Raw genomic sequence first — 20275 nt, 5'->3', positions numbered from 1 at the left:
TTAATCTACATGAAATTCTATGAAATCTATTTCATGTGTGATTGATAGCTGCTTTGTAACTGATCTTTCGACAGGATTTTATATATATATATATATATATATATATATATATATATATATATATATATATATATATATATATATATATATATATATATATATATATATATATATATATATGGGAAAGGGGTAAATATAGAAAATTTGTCTGTTTGATTGACAAAAAATTTATGTAAAATCAGTTTAGTACGTGGCGGCATGACTAGAAATAGAATGTGAGACCCCAATCGCCTTCTAAGCATTTATATCGTTATGTAGTGCAGAGTGCAGAACAAAAAAAAAAAAAAAAAAAACAAATTTTGCTTTTTAGACAAATCGAATTTTCTTTATAATTTTGTCCATATTACAAGGATGGCTAAATTCAAACTTCAGTTTATGAATCCAGTAATAAAATTTAAAAAACTTTCCGAGCAAATACAGTCAAGAATTTAAGGGATTTTTCTTATGCCCTTATACTTTTCGCCACCACTGTATAAATTAATTCTTTAGAATGGGCGAAAAAAAGGATAAAAGATTAATATAAAATATTTAAAATATAGTTTATTTTATTTTAGAAGTTGCCATTCTCAAACAACACTTGAGTTTTAAAAAAGTGAGTTGCACCTATTCATGAAATTGTTATTGTTCCGTTAGGTTAGTGCCGAAGATTTAAGTATAAGCGGTCATTATTTTGGTCTAATTTGCGAGCTGCGCTTTTTCCCTTTTCAAAAGCAATTTGTGCTTCTGAATTGTTACGTCAGAATTCTGCGAAAATGTAAGAAGGCTTGTAAAAGTTCGGACCAAATTAAGTGATTCATTAAAAACAGCTAATTACCTTCTTTTTACGTTCTTGATATCAAGTTTTGTTCTTTATAAGGAAAATAAATGTATACCTAACGAGACTTCATTTTAGTGTACACTCAAAACCAACCAATAAATATTTGAAACAGGACAGGCTCCCTGCTGGGAAAAATTATAAATAATTAATTTGGTATTAATGGTATAGTTTATATCTGAATCCATATCATTCATTCAGTCGTCATGCTGATGATATTTGGCTGCCTATCCAAACTATATTATTTTACCTCTTAATTTACCAAATATTTTTATGCATTAGATGCATCCACCATTTGTTTTATTTACCATCCCCAAGCTTACTAAATTTCCATCATCATTTTATTTTTTGAATTAATTGGTTTTTCTTTATATATATATATATATATATATATATATATATATATATTCTAAAAATAACCTGTGGTGGAAATGTATTCAAAAGCATTTATCAAGAACAAATGATGTAAATAGCACACCTGATTTTCAAAAAACAAAATTGAAGAATCCAAAAAAGCAGAAGACTGATATTTATTTTTCTAAAAAGTTACTACATTTTAGGAAGAAAATGGTTGAGAAGCATTGTACATTTCATTCTGATAAGGGCAGAAGAAATTCTCGCTCTTCTTGCACGTGAAAAACCTAACGGATGAGGAAATTTTCTGAATATTCACATGACAATAACAGAGTGTTCGTTCATGGGTAATTCGGTTTCACTACATTGAGTTTCTAGAAATTGTGTCAAAAAGCTGTCAAACACAAATCGTGCGTTTCTGAAAAATGCCAAAACATAAAGTAAGTAAAAAAATAAGATTTTAAATTATTTTTTGCACATCGTAAAAAAATATATAGAGTCAAGTTACTTGGTGCCGTTTTATGCGTTTAAGAGTAAGGCATTTTGATTTATTGAAAGGAAAAAACATGAGACAAGAGTGCCTTTGTTGTTTTCTATTTACTGGATTAAATGTTTTGTAAATTTCTTGCGTAATAATGTTAAAAACGCATTTCTTACAAAATTTGAGCTACAAAGTACCAAGCAGTGTTTTTAAAGGAAGTAACGTCAATACTTATTCTAATATTTTTGCAAACAACAAGAGAATGTTAGAGTTCTGAATTATAGCTTGTCAAAAAGAGCAGACTAATGGGTTTGTTTCAAATTGTAAAAAGAAGAAGTTTTAAAAAATAAATTCTTACATAATTCTTTTAAAGGATTTTCTTCCCATTTTGTCGCATAAATTTTAAAAACAGTAACCATATAATAAAAAGTTTTCTTTGTAGTTTTAAAAACTTACTTCTTATCTGAAAAAGTAATTTCTAATCAGTGAGGCATTTCTAGGGGAGTTATATGTAACCGAGTATTTACATTTCCAGCAATTTTTACTTAAAAATATTTTTGCAGATGTTTTAAGAATTTCCATATGCCGTATGCTCGATGATTTTAGTAAACGCTATACAAGGGCCAAAATTTTACAATGTACATGTACTAAAATACTTCCATGTATTGTAGCGGAGAGTCAAAGTGTATATAGAACTGAAAGATTAACCCCATTCCTAGTTTAATGGCTTTAGCTAATTAACTTTTCTTCTACTTAACGGAAGTTCTGACCAATGATGGAAAAAATGAGGAAACCAGTGGAAAGAAACTTTAAAAGCAAGCTGAACACCAGAATGTAAAAAAAAAAATTATGTAGGGTCGGTTGAAGTAAAGAGAAACATGATTGCATTGTTTTACATTTAAGTTATTCCCTTTCTTTTGGATGGGTTACGACATAAAATTCTGCACATTGTGTCAAAGCAAGCAGTCTTTGAGAGTAATTGAGCATAAAATTTTTCACTTTATGACTCTTTTAGCGAATGAAATTATGTTTCCTTTTGCCCCAGAGTGTTTACCCTTACCCCATAGACTAGAGTTAGCAATAAAACAACTAATTTTATTTCCCAAAAATGATGTAGGTATATAATCTCACTGTATACAATCAGTTTAAAAGTTAAAGAAGCAGTAAGTTACCGCCCCTAAGTCAAGGCAAAGGCAGATGGGGGGGGGGATGCTTACTGCTTAACACCCAAGCTTTGCTTTCAATTTATAAGATGAGCCGCTCAATGTCTGCCGACTCTCGCTGGTGAGATATATTTACGTTATCTATCAGTTTGTTAGCACCCTCAGCTTCAATGAGATGACATCTGACCAGTTCGGTTATTCCCCATTCCAGACTGATGATTCCACAACAAGGACGAAGCTGCAGTATCTGGGTGGAATACCGGGCTGGCGGTATATTGCATGTAGTTCTGCGTGTCTTTGGCTTCGGTGAGGTATTTTACTGCCATTTACGTGTTGTTTTATTAAATTTTAGGCACGACTTAGTTGATGTAACTCGTCAAAGCATGCAACTTGTTATGGATTTCCTTTATTCTAAATACGTGCAAGCTTTTAGACAAAAGAACATACGAAAAACCAGGTAATAGTTTATACATTCTTTTATTCGTTGTGATTATTTATGAATTGCTTTCCTTGTGTTTAATGTACGTATCTGTGTTAAGGTAGGTATTCTCTATATGTATTTCACCTGATCTTTCAGTAATGAATTTGTGAAGTGGCAGCGATATTTTTAATTGCTTTATGTCTACTGCGAAAATGTAATCTTCAATACATTTATAATTAAAAAACATTATTTGTTAACAGCACCATTCTCATAATAGGATTTTTTTTTACCTATGTAGAAATCATCCAAACGGTTTTGATAGTACGTTTGCCAACTAGGGTACTATGTACGCGTGGATTGCAGGTAATCTCTCCTCTTTTTAATTGATTAAAAATCTCTTCAGTTAGGGAAAAAGTACTGGATCAGGACGGAGTTATTTGGTTCCTTATTACTATCTTCATAGAGCTCACAGAGACTTAATCTTGATATTAGGTGTTTCATGGAGGATTCTCAAATTTTGAAATGGCATAACAACAAAACAGTGAAATACAGAGAAATGAAGCAAGTGGTATGTTGAGCACATAGATTCTCTGTCACTCGTTCCTGCAGAGAAGTAGTTCCTACATTAAACGCCAGAGGGTACTGTAGTCACATAGCAATGCATTTTAAAATGTGTACGACAGTGACTGCTAAACAGAGATCGAATCGCATTGCAATTGTTTCGGCATAGCCATCCTTCAAATCAGTAACACGAAACAAAACAAGGGTAAAAACTTTGTAGTCACTTCTCTTTGTTGAAATGAATCTACATGCCTTCCAAACGCATTGTAACGAGTAAGTACAAACTCAACCCTTACTAAGAAGAAAAAATGCAAAGCACATTGTCGTCATCGGGTTTATTTACAGGTTCTTTTATCCACCCATTCAAAACTTATCCTGTTCTTAATAAAATACACAGCAAGTGAACTTGCTGATCTCGACAGCCATTTAACAACAAGCGAATTGATCAAAACAACCCCCCCCCCCCCCCAATGAAGATCAGACCCAACTGAACTGAAAATGCTAACTAAAAACTTGTATCGAAAATATAGATTTAATTAGTAAACTTTTACCGGATAAACATGAGTTTACATGTCTATTATCATCCCAGTAAAATTTTAAATTTTTTTACGAAAAAACAATTGTCAAAAGATGCATACAATGCACTTAACTGCATTAATGTGGGTATTTACTGCTGCCATACAAAGTACATGCAAAGTAATAGTCTAGCACAAAGAACAGCTGGATCCATTTTTACTTTAAATTTTTTATTCATTTTAAACTATATATTTATGTTTTCAGCGTGCAAGACTTATGCATAGTTCAACACTTTTATTTAGCATAAACCTTTGTAATATCATTCTCAAATATTTATGCATAGGAACAAAAAATAATTTTTGCGCGAACTGAACAGAGTTCATTTGTTTATATGGATCATTCTCCAGAAAACGTAATTTTTTTTTTTAAATTTCGAAACCTTTTTTTTTTTTTTTCATTCTTACATGAAAGTGTTACCTACTAGAAGTGGCCATAAATAATGATCCAGCTAAGTTCCAATTATTTTAATCATAAATAAAAAAATTAAAAAATGCTTTATTCAAGGGAAAAAAATAAATAAACAAATAATGTTAAAAAATTGAGGCCCATATAATATCAAAATAGTAATTTTGTTAATTGTGCAAACAATGAGCTATTTTAATGATTAGTGGGATTTTAATATTAATCTCTCCTAATGAAAGTACGGCTTAATTAATATTTATCGTTTTAGCTCAAATGTGTGTTAAAAATAGTATTTAGTAAATTTGAGAATATACTGGCAATTTATAATTGTGGTAGAATGCCTAAGATTGATGTATTTAACCTCCATCATTTATTTTCACCTCACAAATTAACACCTCCACAACATTGATATGGTCTGTCACGAAGGTGAGATTCACAGAAGTGAAGAAAGTTTCCATTAATTAAGCCTAATGTATACATTTTTCAGGGAAATATGTTTTTCTTCGTTGGTACAATCTGCACATGTCAAGAATATGAAAACATGTTCACTTCTTTTTTTACATTAATTTACATCCCTGAAATTTTAGTTCACGGAGGAGCGAAGTAAGAATAACCACACTAAGTTTTTACAGCAAAATCTAAATCCCTTTTTTTTCGACAAAAATCTCACAATTTCAACTATGGCTAAAAATAAACAAAAAGTTCCCTTCTATCATGGAAAGTAAACTTGCCACTTGATAATGAGGAATGGCATTTTAAGTTTGGTAACGGAGGTGAGCATTTTTTGTGTGACATGACTACTTATCCTAAAAAGATGAACTAAAATACAATATTAAAAAATTAAATATACTTAAACAATTAGTATTTGAGACACTTGTGAAAGGAATAATAAATAAATAAATATATACTTTTAATTAAACAATTTATTAAGCAACATAAACAGTCACACGTGCGACATGCCACGGAGGTGAGAATTCACATGTTGTGTACGAAAAATATACTAAAATAAAAATTATTATTAAAAAACTGTTAGAAGGTCAAAATAGATATATATTTTCGATGAAATTAAAAAGCATTGTTAAATGAACTGTTTCTTTTTTTTTTTTTTTTTCGGTAAAAGGCGTGTGACAGAAAAATTACACTTTTTGAAGAGACTTCTTAATTGTTGAAAGTAGACAAAAAACCAAAGAACTATAAGATAAATAAGTACCTTCGTGCTAACTATATTTTGTTTCCCTTTTTATATTGAACAATAAAGCATAATAAGTATAAAATAAATGTTTTTAAAACGAAAAAAAAAAATAACAATAAGTGATATTGTTACAAATTATTGAAAGCAAGTAGGCAGAGGGTTTTTTTTTTTCATTCAATGCAATATAAATATTTGTTTATCAATTTTTTAAATGTTAATATAAATTAATGAAATCTTTCAATAACATTTTATTTTGTTTTTAAATTGGATAAAACAAAACAATAATCAAAACACAATACGAACTAATTTGTACAGCTAGAACGAAGTTTTATCTTCTTACCAGACAGAAACAAAATTAAAAAAAACTACTGTAATTATGTTTTAATGAGAAAACTTGCTATTTTTCCGCCGAAAAAACGCATTGAAAATATAAAACAATAGACGTTAAAAAAAAAAAAAAAAAAAACTGTTCTATCAATAAGCTAATAGCAAAAATATGAGAATCCGATTAAATTTATATATATATATAAATATATATATGATTGTCATGAAAATATAGAAGTTTTGAAACTGCTTGACATTTATATATCGCACTACATCGCAAAGTGTTTCACGTTATTAAGGTTTTAAGTAATTTTACATTATTTTTTTTATTTTGCATTTTAAATGTTTCTAATGTTATTCCGTATTATGACAAAGCTTGAAAAAATCATTCGTTACCTCATTCTATCGTTTAAATAGTCTGCCTTAATTCAGTAGGCAAATACAAGTTTCACAACTGTTTAATTTAATAACAATAAAATAATTCTATTTCAATTATTATATACAATTATATACATGCATATTAGGTTTATATAATATGTGCTTAACAATAAATTTTTGAATAATAATTAATGTATAATTATATATTATGCGCATCCTTCATAGTTTAGTTTCAATTATATTGTCAAATTTGAAAGTAGGAAGTTTTTCATCGCTTTTATTTATTTCTGACTATGCATAGAGTGCTCAATAATCTTATAATAAAGAGCACAACTAAGCCAACCCTGCTGCACAACAGCCAGTGAGAGCGAAGACCTGCTGTGCCCAAGTCAGTTTTCCTGACGAGGGGGCTGTGGGGTCCAAGGCAGATGTTCCGGTTAGGTGGTTAGCCTAACGCGGAACCCTCAGTGTTTGGTTCCCAAGCACGCTTGGAACTCGTTTTATCGACCCACTGAAGGGATTAACGACTGAAAAGAGCACAACTACTGACAAATTAATCTCTCTCCCCTCCTCTGATATTTTTTGTAAGAGGTTCCTGTATAAATATACTTTATATTTTAAAGCACAATATATCAGAACAAATTTTAAAACTTCGATTTTTTTTTCAATCGATTGTTATAATAGCAATGATGTTTTAATATTGACCAGGATGGTTTGAATTGAATGTTCTGCAGCATTAATGTCTTATAATCGACGGCGCATTTTTAGTAAAAACCTACTCCAACAGTCACCTGCTATAAATGACGACGTTCTGAATTTCTCGTGTCTAGCAGAGGTCAACAAAAAATGCTCTCCCCTTTTAGCAGGATCTTGCTTCAGCAGACTTAGTCCAATCGATCAATGTAAAACTTTAAGTAAACGTTGTCCAATTTTATAACCAGTCCTGTTTTTTTTTTTTTTTTTTTTTTTTTTTTTTTTTTTTTCATATTTTGATAGACGTAAAACTCGGAGAGGATGACGACGGTATTCGTCGTCATCCTCCATGTGGAACGTTATTTTAAAAATATTATTAATTTTATAAAATATATTTCATCAATGAAACAGTGCAGATATTCATTCTTTCTCGCTTACATTCATTTTTTTACTTTTTAGAAAAACATCACAAATTATTCTTAAGTTTTATAACGACACAAATGATTTGTTACTGTCAGATGAAGGTTTCCTTTTAGGAAAGTGGTTAGATGCTGCAAAAAGCTTCGCTAGAACTCCTGAAGTAAGTTTAATTATAAAATTATCTTTATCGTATTTTAACTTAATATCACATGTGTTTCTTCAGGCTGAATTGTTTTAGACTAATTTTCTATTATTTTTTTTTTTTTAATAATAGTTCACCGTGATTGAGACGTTATGTCTCTTGTATAAAACTTATTATTTTTTTGTAGAGACATTTAAACATACTGACTTACGAAATTTGTGTGTAAGGTAACATGTGATGCGAAAAAGAGGCCAATCATAGAGCTTTATGCTTGATAACGGATGATGATTGAATTGATAAGAGTTTATTTTTACTTTTTAACCCTTAAAAGACCAAAAACTGAATTTAATGCGTTAGAAAAAATATTTATTGACTCAGTTTTTTTTATTTACTTAACTTTTTTTAAGTTCCCAAGCCTGTCATAAAACGTGTATATAGTATGTGCGTCGGATTTCTTTTTAGTGTTTAAAAAATCGTACACAATGGAATAGCTTCGAAATAGTCATTTTGAAAAGGTATGTTACAACCGTCTAATACCATTTAATACTTTCTATATCTGTTTTAGGAAAGAAGACAGTATGAATACAATGCGAGGAATCAAATAACACTCTGGGGACCTACAGGTCAGGTAAGTCATGCTTACATGGGAAATCTAATTACTGGGACATCAAATCTTTTATTTTGCGTACAATTGAATGTGCTCAAATAAAAAAAGACTAGAAGCAGAGGGCAAACGTGACAAGGAGCCTAAACTGCAGCATTTACACACATGGAGAAAGAGTGAAACGATGCAGAAATTCCTCTTTTATTTCGGAAGGACAGTGTAGGAGTACTTAAACTAATTTAGAACAAGATCTACTAGCACGGCGATGCCCATGCTATGAGTTTAAAGAATTTCCCTTGATTACACCGAAATCCCCCCCCCCTTCCCGCACACACCATTAAAAAAAACTATAAGTTGCTTTCCAATTTGAAATGTTTCTCCACAGAAATAAAAAGCGTACAATTACATTTACAGTTGCTTTAAAATGTCAAATAGTCCACCAACTCCCCTGTTTATCGCCTATCTTGCCAAGCGACCCGACTACCGAAATCCAGCCGATTAACGAGCGAAACGAACTCCAATTAATTAGCAATCCGATCTTTTTGACTAAAATGTTTGGAACAAAAACAATCTCTTTCCCCTTTTCTATCGAAGAAAAATAATGTAATTGAAAACACACATTGTAATCGATGGAAATTCCTGTCTCCCGTAAATGGAAATGTCGTTATAAATGAAAAATCCTGTCTCCCGTAGATAAAAGAATTTAATTCAAATACGTAACGCAATTTTTTAAAAATGAATATTCCGCTCCACCTACAAAAAAAATTGTTTTAATTCAGAATCCTAATTAAAAATACAAAAGGATAATCCTGCTCCCTTATAGAGAAAAAAATTCAACTCAAGTACGCATCGCAATTTCCAGAAACGATAAAAGTATTAATTTGATATATGAATCGCGCATGCCAGAATAGCTCGCCGATGGCAGATTGTTTTCCTACTTACTTGATCGTTACATATTTTGGACAATTCACACAATATCTTTTAAAAGTATTTTTTACTTGTTACTCTGATGTATAAGCTATATTATTGTAAAGTTTCATGAAAATCCATTAGGAAGTGTTTGCGTGAAAGACATCCATACATACAAACTTTCGCGTTTATAATAGAAGAGAGATGCGTTATTCTGTTTTTTTTTTTTTTTTTTTTTTTTTTTTTTTTTTTTGATGATTATATAGAGCGATTCAAATGACGGGACAGTGTGCTTTAAAAACATTCTAGGAAAAAAAATAAAATAAAGCAAGCACTCTTGGTTGTGTATAAAGATTCATTCCTATTCCAATTCGGACATTAATTAATGAGCTTTCTTTAACGCGGAAATATCAGTCTAAAGTAACCTTGGAGAAATACCTAGTCTGTTCAACATGCATTGTACATGCATTACAATTCAAACTTTAAAATGTCCAATACCAAACTGCTCATACCAAAAAAAACCTGTAATATAGCTCCTTTATTGAACAGTGTATGTCACGAAAGCATTGCGACAATTTTCAAGCATTACAAATACATTCGAACTAGCGTTCTGAAATAAATATCATATTCAAAAGTGAGTGCGAAACTTCAGCAATCACATTAGATATTTTCATGAAGCGCGCAGAAGTTATTCTTCAGTTTTTATTCATTTATATATTTCTAGTGTTTGATTTCGATAAATCGTCATCCAATTATTTTCCTCAAAAATTTATAACACCTACTGTGAATGTATTGCAATTGGTTTAAAATTTTACACATAAAATGTGCTTTATGGCTCTTTTTTTAATACCATTGATTCCAAATGTTCTTACGTCACATATTTCTCCTTCTAAATCGTTCAATGGGGAAAACAAGTCGTTGAGTTAATCTGAAAAACAATTTGAAGCATGAACATTTTTATGATCTCTCTCTCTGTTTTTTTTTTTTTTTTTTCCAATATTCAAACTTTAAGAATTTTGTATTTGCACAAAAGCTATGGTTATTGTATCATTGATAGTTTTAGCGCTGTTCCTTACGACAACTACCTAATGTTTCAATATTTATTAAGGGGAAGTAATTATTAACATATTTTTTATAAAATAATTAAGGCTTGTGAATAAAACTCAGTATTAAAAATTTCATTTTTTACTTTTCAGATACTTGATTATGCAAATAAGCAATGGGCTGGTCTCATTACAGCGTAAGTTATTTTCTTTTGTCTTCTTGCTGGCGTTTTTATTAGTGAAATAATTTTAATAAACAATAGACTTCAGAAACAAATAAACACAAATGTAGGAGCCTCTCATATAAATATCATTTTTGAAACTAGAAATTAAACTACTATTAATAATGTTTTCTTACAATTTATTAATTGAGTGAAATAAAAAAAATAATGATATTTTACTAGACTAAAAGCTTTAGATTCATGGTCCCAAGATGTTTAAATAGTTTTCCGTAAAACTATAACTTCAAAAAGTATATTTTTGTTATGTATTTTATTTCCTATACATCCAAACCTATTTTTCTGCGGTGGATAGGGACGGCATAAAAAAATGGTTCCAAACTTCACTAGTAGCTATAAAAAGTTGTTTTCGCAAAACAGTTTAAAAATAGTTTTTATGCGGTGGATAGGTACCGCATACAAAATGTCTCGTTTAGAAAATAACTCAAAAAGTTATCTTTAAACGAAATAAATAAAAAATGTTTATATAAAAGCAAAAAACCCGACTGCGTAAAAACCAAAAAGACTAAAAAGAAAAATGTATAAGCCCAGTAGTTTAGAATGTTATTAAGTACTACTGAATAACTACACCTTTGAAATAGTTTTATAACCGTACACAAATAAGACAAATCATAAATTCAAAAGTAGAATTTAAGGATAAACAGTCTGGTCCCACTCCTTTCTGATTCAAGGAACCCAGTAAATTTTGAATGAGCCCCGACTGTTGATCTTTCTATTCTGCTTTTGAATTTATGATTTGTCTTATCTGTGTACGGTTATAAAACTATTTCAACGGCGTAGTTATTCAGTAGTACTTGAAAACATTCGAAACTACTGGGCTCATACATTTTTCTTTTTAGTTTTTTTGGTTTTTACGCAGTCGGGTTTTTTGTTTTTATATAATATTTTTTTTTTATTTTACACCTTTTAGTTAATTTTCATTGACTTAGTTATTATGATTATAAGACGGTACATTTCGCAATCTTGTAATTTCATTGAGAGAGTTCGTTTGTAGCGTGAAGTTTATTAAAAAAACTTGCGGTGGTCTAAACTACTGGTAATTAGTCCCTCTAGGGACCTAAATAGGCTTAAAGCTACATGTGCTTGACCTTCGACAAAAATGCGCGAACTTAAGTCAACCACAGCACAGCTATATAAACAGCCTGTATAACTCATGATACTGCGAAATCGGAAACGTCGTCAGCCAAATCTTTCTCGCAAAACTAAAAAACCTGGCAAGAAAGTACACGTCGTGAAACTCAGTCCCTTGAATCAAGGAAAAACAAATGCAACATGTTAGAGATGAAAATCGAATTAGTAAACTTTCTTTCTCTTGGTGCTTATTGCACGGGTTTATTTTGATGAGGACTACAATCTGAGTGTCTTGCCTTCGTTACGCATGATATATTTTTATTACAGTACATAATACATATAAAGAATACATGAAAGAATTTACATGTGTTCTTTATATGAAGAAATATATAGATATTCTAGAAAGAGGGGAAAGTACATCCGGAGCAAGGGTGTCTTGATCCACCGCCTCAAGTGGGAGAAGTAATCGCTTAGACCACTTGGCTATTGAAACCCCAATTAGTAGACTTAGTAAACAAAAAGAATTCAGGCAGCAAAAACTACCTGCATTTGTCGCACTCAGGTATCGTGCGACACAATGTGCAACACCCAACGTGCGCCGATCCCGAACTGACAAAGTATGGCAACTGGTTGTTGATATGAGGAATTTTGATTACTGTCATGTGTTTAGTGACACTCCCAAGGTTGAGACAAATCGATTGACGTAAGATTTACCAAAATTGGTCAAGGTGTTTAGCCCCTAGAACGCCACATAGGAACAGACATACATACATAGACTTATAAACAAATTACCCTTTGCGTCGCGCACGCACAGTCGGGTAAAAAAGCCAAGTGATGATAATTTTGCCGACTCTTGAAAAATTTCCCGAATAAGGAAATTTTTGGGAGGTCACAGTGACTTCCCATTGGGATGCCCCTGTCGTCACTTGAAGATACTACCTCGCACTCGTTTTATAAATAATTTCCGCTCGTTTTTTAAATACTTTTCACATATCGCACAAAAAAAAAAAAAAAAACATCGCACAAAAAAAGACCGCACAAAAACAGATTTGGGTGTACTATGTGTCTCACCTTTAACCATAATGAAACAGTGTTTTTAATCTTATGTATAAATTACAGATATTATCAGCAGAGATGGAAATTGTTTTTTGAAGTTATAGATGACTGCCTTGTTAATCGGAAACCTTTTAAGCAAAGTGACTTCAACAAAATAGTTCTCTTGAGAGTTGAAATGCCTTTTGGCTTGGGAGATGAACTTTATCCTACGCTATCTGAAGGTAAATCATAGCTCTATACTTATCGACATCACAGCTATATCAACACAGCTCTATACGTATCGACTTATGGGGAAAACATATTTATTATTTACAGTCGTTATATTACAGGTATTAAAACATCACAAATAAAAGTTTGCTGTACGATCCGGTTTTTTTTTTTTTTTTAGTTTGGTAGTAAAATTAATTCAGATAGATAAAAGGCAATAATCTAATCACCTTCTGCCCTGAGATCACGATACATGATCGATGAACGTCGGCTCATTTAAGGTATTTTTAAGTTGAAACAAAGAGCATCTTTTTGAATTAAAAACACTGTTAAAAATGACTATTTACAATGACGTGTCTTAGCAAACAAACAAGTTAATAAAATAGCATGAAAAAGGAAAAAACAAAAAACTTAGTTCCTTAAAATTCATGTTGAATGCATAACTTGTGCATGAATTTGTCATCGTGCATAGCATATACTTGATGAAATAAGCTGTCCTATACTTTCATGAAGATTAGATTTCCACATAGTTAATTGAAGAATAGACTAAGGAACCTTACTTTATGAAGACATAATTCCCGCATAGGTATAAGGAACATTTGAATTTTTTGAACTTAGTTGCTGCCGACCGCTATCCAGTGACTACTGTCAGCTCATGAAAAGGAAGATGAAGATGAAGTTAAAGAAGAGGAAACGGACTCACCAACACAAAACTCTTCTTCGCACCGTAAAATCAGGATTAGGGTAAGACCTCTTATATTGGACCGCTGCTTAAATTGGACCGGAAGCTTAAAATCTAGCGCAGAGTCCTGTGCTACATTCTATCGGTAAAAACACAAAGATTTGAGTCTGAAACCCCTGAGGATGAAGTTTCGTCACATTTCAATCTGTATGGTTTGAGTTACGATGTGGTTTGTGTTGAAAACGTGTTCGATTTTATTTTGTGAACTTGTATCTAGTAGAATAAATATTAAAACTTGTGAACTGAGAAAATTGCGTTTATACTATTTTAAACAGTATTTAATCGAGATTACAGCAATATATTTACATGCACGGTTGGGAAACTTTTTAACAAGGAATAAATAAAAGAATAAAAAAATGGCGTATTTTCCTTTATTGCACCGAAAAAAAATTCCTATATCGAACCGGTGGTCCAATTGAGAATATGTAATCAAGCAAGCCTTTTTACTTATCACGTTATAAAATAAGTGTTTAGTGTAACTTAATAACGTAGTTAGGATTATTTTTATCATATTTCAACACTAATTAAAAAATTAAGGATATTCGTTTTGATTTTTTTTTTTTTTCCAAGCACACTTTCTAGAAGCTGCCATCCATAAAACTAGGTGTTCATCCAATAAGATTCAATTTCAGTTTTCTTAAATCAAGTTTTTCAATTTGGCTGAAATATGTGCTTGTTCACGTTACTTGTTGACTGGTTATTTTACTAATTACAAGGACCGGTGATCGAGTTTAAGAACATGACAGTCAGACAAACTTTTTAATTTTTAATAGAAAATAATTTAATGGTGACATTTAAATGCGCATTTAGGATCACTGAAAATATAAAACTTATAAGGCTTATTAAAGCATTCACATTGGTTTTTCTTAAGCAAGTTGTTAAGAAGCTTCAACCTCATAAAATAGATTTTTTTCTCCTTTTCTTTTTAGGCAAAATCTTCAATTTCAGTTTTGTTAGATAAAATTCCTTTTTTTTAAAATGTAAGTGAAATTTGTGCTCGTTAACCTTTTCTTAAGCTAATTTCTATATTAATTGCAAGTTACGTTATTTTATATCATTCTTGGTTTTAGAAAATAGCTAAAAGGGGAAATGTGGTTCATAGGCAGGAAAGATAATGGAAAGAGACTTAGCTGTTTGTAGGAACGATGATATGGGGCTATGCTATAAACTTGGCTAACGACAACGGTAAAATAATGCTTCCTCTTTCAACACACACTAAGCATCGTTCATAGCCTTTTAAAGTATCCTTTTTCAAGCCTCTGTCCACATATTTCAATCGAACCTGTGATGCGTGGATGCGATAACATCCAATGAAGTCGTCACCCAATATAAAATAAGAGAACTGTTAGGTGACTCTTTATGAACAAACTGCAAGCGTGGCCAATATTTTGTGAATGGATTCTCGAGAACAGGAGTTTGAACTGTTAGTATAATTGTGTTTAATCACAGCGATTTTGCAGCAACCGAGTCAGAAGTTTAAAGTCCAGATGAGACTACCAAAGTAAACATGTTACATGTTCGGTGTCAGCTGCTCAAGAAAGCACAAGAACAATGTAGGGATAAAATTAACCCAAGTTCCGAAGGAATCAGTGGTTAGTTATCATCAAGTTATGCTGGTCGATTGATTCTATTAATGATTTTGTTAAAGTGGCACACATATAACCTTTGCATAAAAAATGGAAGGCAGAAGAAGGAAACCTACTTCGGCAAACGTTGTAACGTCATCGGCACAGAAACAGGACACAAAACAAAAAAGGCTGCAAAAGAAGAAGCAAAAAAAAAAACCGAACAAAAGAACTGGACTTGCAATATTTGCCATAGAGATGACGTGCAAAGTATGATTTAATGTATGAAATACAGTAAAACCCCTCCTAACGGACACCCCTCTTATGCGGACAATTTTTATGCGGAACCCCAGTTATAATGCAAATAACATTATTAAACCCTGTCCTGCGGACACCTCTCTATTGTGGGCAAAAAAATTTGTCCCGTTAGTGTCCGCATTAGAGGGATTTTACTGTACCATCAGTGGGTTCATCAACAGTTAGCTCAAAGCAAAGGAAATTCTATTGCAAATCCTGAAAAAAGACCGTACAGTTCAATTGCAAGTTATTATTTCATATACAGTTAGGGCCAATTTAGGATGCCCATGGTTCAATATAGGCGCATATATTCCTAGATTGGACTTTTGCAACTTTGTCAAAAATAATTTAAAAAAAAAATATTGTCATTTTTACAGAAAATGTAAGTTCCTATGGCGGTTCCTAATGAAATTTGGCTTCAGATGCATTATTTTTTTACTTTTTGCTTCACATTTAGCGACACGGGCCTCTTGTTCTTAGGAGATCCAATATAAGGTAACGCACCAGTAGTGGCCACAGTTAAGGATATTTTGTGTTTTTTTAAATTGTGGATCTACAATATCAATACTAATTTCAAAACTCAGTGAGCGTATTATAGCCCAACTCTCCCTTAATCGTCCCATTTTACAAACATGCCCGAATTTCAATTTGTTCAATTTTTTATTAATTTTTTCCAAAACATCGAATTTGATCCATTAGTGGCCACTCCAAAATCTGAGATTTTCAGTAGTGGCCACATGCATGAGTCAGTAGAGGCCATCTGACATCCTTTCCTTAGAATTTACATTACTTACTTTAAATCCAAATAACTGATGAATAAAATTGATTCAATATGATAGTTACATTATGTACCTACCAATGTACAGTGAACTCCCATTACAACGAATACCAATACAACGAAACATTCGTTTCAGCGAAAGAACTTTTCAGTCCTTACTTCATTTCTACTGCGCTACAGGAATTACATTACAACGAAATTCTCGTTACAACGAACAAATTTTGCGGTTCCCTGAAGCTCGTTATAACGGGATTTCACTGTACTAATCACATTTTTATAGTACATTTCTTTCTTCAAAGTACATAAGTACTTAGAATAAAAGGAAACGTTTTAAATAGAAAATTTGCATTTGTAATTTTTGTAAGCTAATTTAAAAAATAAATTAAAAGAAAATGTATGTACTTATATAAGTATTATACATATAAACTTTGGTAAGTATGAACTGAATAGTTACCATCACTTCAAAATCATTCATAATTAATAATAAGGTAAGCACACTATTCAATGTAATTCTAGGACAATTTGTTTCCTACAACTTACGAAGACACATCAATGGATATCGGATATTGGTAGCATAAGATTTCAACACTACTAAAGGCAGGCTGTTCGCGCACCCGGAAAGACATGGAATTCGGCTATGATCGAAAATGTTTATGGAAAGTCATGATTTTTGGCAAAAAATGCTCAAAAATCATAGAAATCGTCTATTGGTCTTGGATTTTGAGTTCAAGAACATTTTGAATATTTATCGAATTCTACACATTAGATTAAACATACACATCTTGGCTATTTTTTTCCGCTGTTACTCGTCAATACGAATTTTTCACACATTTCGAAATCCGATTGCATCTACTTTTCTAATATTCGCTCGTTTTTCTTTTCATGAGATTTTTAAAATTTGGACATTTATAATTATGTATTTAGCATTATTTTTAACCTTCCTTATATGTCTCATTGTGTAGTTGAGGACTTTTAGACTTCTGGTTTTTGCCGATCGCATTCAATGAGAAAATGTTAATTATCCGTTTTGATTCAAGAGACTCATAAAAATTATCATTAATTCTCAGCTGTGTCTTGAGTTAATGAATATTTTAGACAATAAAATCGGTCTGAAGAATTAATTACGTACGTTTTGGACAGTAAAATCGGTTTGAAGAATTAATTACGGACGTTTTGGACATCGATAAATTACAGAAATCAGGGAATTTTCGAAGGTAAATTTTTTAAAAAGTCCGTAAATGTTACATATTTCACATATTTGGAAGTTTTACAATATTTGTAACCTATCCAAATACTTTGGCGGTAAATATCTGGTATTGTCTGGTAAATTAATTTTTAAGTAGTACTTTGATTTAATTTTTTTTTTCTGATTATTTATGTTAATTTTAGTAAGCACTAAATTATTGCTAGTCACAGATATTTTAGAAAACTACTAGTAGTACAATGCTCGCATTTTGTTATTCGGTATTCAGTTCGTCCCCCTTCCCAAAATTTTTGAATTTCGGGTGCTTCTGACTATTAGCAGTCATTAATAAATATGAATTAATAGATTATTAATTGAAAAACACATACTTACTGACATGATTTAAAGACTTCCAAGAGAAAAGTGGTTACTTAAACAAGCTTCATAACTGAAAATTTTATATACCATGGCTCTTACTAATTTTACGGTGTGTGACTTACTTCTAATAAGAAAATCTGTATTTTCAAGAAATGAATTCTTAAACCTAAGAAATTAAAAATTATCTGCTTTGATTAGAAAAGGGATTACCTCGATCAAACATAAGGCCCTTCCCCCTGCATTTTTTTACCTGCTCAGCAGGCAAGTAGCAATCGGTTCTAGTTGCATTTTTCTCCTCTATATATACTAGCGCGCCAAACTCCTGTTTCTTCTTTTTTTTTTTTTTTTAACCAACAAGCTATTTAATAATGTTTTCCCTCTGTGATATGCGCCCCTAAGGTTGGGGCCTAGGGGATGACGTAATGTGTAATCCTGGCCTGTCCATACAAGAGGTAAACGCACCTAGCAGTTGACACAGTGAAGCATATTTTGCGGCTTCGTTAAACTGTGGGGCTACAGTATTAATTACCATATTTGAAACTCAATGAGCATATTATAGCCCTATTCTTCCTCAATTGTCCTATTTTTTTAAATGCCAGAATATCAATTTTTCAATTTTTTCCCAAACCTGAAATTTGATCAATCAGTGGCCATTGTACATGAGTCAGTAGTGGCCATATTGTTGTTTAGAAGTGGCCACCGGGTGGTTACTACTAGATCACACAATCATTTTACATTAGAAATGGCGCAGGTTATCATATTAAGGTATTACAACCTATTAAAAGGAAAATCTAGGTGATTTATGAAAAACCTTCCTGATTCAGTAGTGGCCACTCGGTGGCCACTTTTGAATTTCCTAACACTTTTGGTACCAGTAGTGGCCACATAAACTGTCAGCCGAGAAAACAACTATTTGGAGTTGAAAACGTTCCAAACATGATCTTTCACATTTCATAACATGGTTACAGCTCTAAAAATATTATTTTTGAGCATTGTTCTATTCATAACACAACACAATGTTTTTATACCTCGTTATGGAGAAGCGTTAGAAGACAGCTGAAAAAACATGGACAATCCAGACGACCGTACTAAATAATTTATAACAGTTTTCCATGATGCTCTACCTACTCATCCTTGAACTGCTCACTACAATATAGTCTAAGCTCTACCTCCTACAAGTTTGAATCCATTGGGAGACCTGGAATCCTTATTTTTAAAATTTAAACCTTAAAGTGGCCACTACTGGAGCAGTGGCCACTACTGGTGCGTTTACCTTAGGTGGTCTTCCCCTACTTTGCATCTTTTATCTTTCCGAGATTCTAATCACACTTCTAAGAAGCTGGAGGATGCTGCTTTGAAACAATACAACATACGAAAAAATATTCATTTAAATAATTTAGTTTGTTCTCCTTAGCGTGAAGTGTAGAAGATATTGCAAAGCAAGCTCTTCGTAGTACTTTGAAAGTACTTGGAAACTACTTGGTAAATTGACTGGACTTGGATCAGACAACTTGTACAAGCAAAAAGACTTTTCCTCGTTATTGTCTGCAAATGTGGAACTGTTTCAAACTAAAAAAACGGGAGGCGGGGAGAAAATAAAGAGAATCAATAATTCAAATGAAGAATGGCATCAGTCATTTCCTTATCTGCTTACTTGATAATATCACTGTTTAGAAATACATGTAAGTTATTGGTCTCAAATAAGTGAAAGCAGAAAATTTAGGATAGAATGAGCAATGCGTTTTTGGTTTCACTCTTCCACACCAAGTAAATCGTGAAGACACGTCGTTGAAATATTTTTACAACCCTTAATGGTTTTCAAAATTTAAACGCGATAGGTATTTTGCTTGAGAAATGTTATAATTTTAAATTACTATATCTAATTGGTTCTATTCCAGTTGCCATATTTACCAGTACTTTTTTTTACTGAAACTAAAACAAATTATTGGGATACAGAGTAAAAAAAAATGTTGTTTCAAAATTGTATCCAAACGTAATTGTGTAAATTTGCTGCGCTTTTTAAAATTGTTTTGGTGCGTTACAATTGTACGTATTGTTTTAGTTAATAATTAAGTATACTTTTTAGAAACGTTAATTTAAAGGACTTAGAGGTAATAACCATAATTATATGTAGTGAATAGGTGGAGTACTTACAGGAATTTAAGCTTAAAATACTCCTTGTGAGCAATCTATCGTGATTAAAGTGGTTTTAAAATTTCAAT

At 31.7% G+C, this 20275-nt stretch overlaps 1 protein-coding gene across 1 annotated transcript in view; it reads left to right on the top strand.

Moving 5' to 3' along the window:
• The window catches only part of LOC129218278 (alpha-N-acetylglucosaminidase-like), a 102810-nt gene that overhangs the window by 71178 nt on the left and 11357 nt on the right, over positions 1–20275 (top strand). The window contains exons 15-20 of the mRNA XM_054852509.1: positions 3225–3329; positions 7879–7999; positions 8547–8609; positions 10691–10734; positions 12967–13124; positions 13729–13854. Of these exons, the coding sequence (XP_054708484.1) occupies positions 3225–3329; positions 7879–7999; positions 8547–8609; positions 10691–10734; positions 12967–13124; positions 13729–13769 (532 nt within the window). The 3' untranslated portion in view covers positions 13770–13854. The remainder of the gene's footprint in view (positions 1–3224; positions 3330–7878; positions 8000–8546; positions 8610–10690; positions 10735–12966; positions 13125–13728; positions 13855–20275) is intronic.

Source organism: Uloborus diversus, chromosome 3, assembly GCF_026930045.1.
Source record: "Uloborus diversus isolate 005 chromosome 3, Udiv.v.3.1, whole genome shotgun sequence".
NCBI classification, from domain to species: Eukaryota; Metazoa; Arthropoda; class Arachnida; order Araneae; family Uloboridae; genus Uloborus; species Uloborus diversus.
The sequence above is the reverse complement of the archived record's forward strand: the minus strand, read 5'-3'. Positions and strand labels throughout refer to the sequence as shown.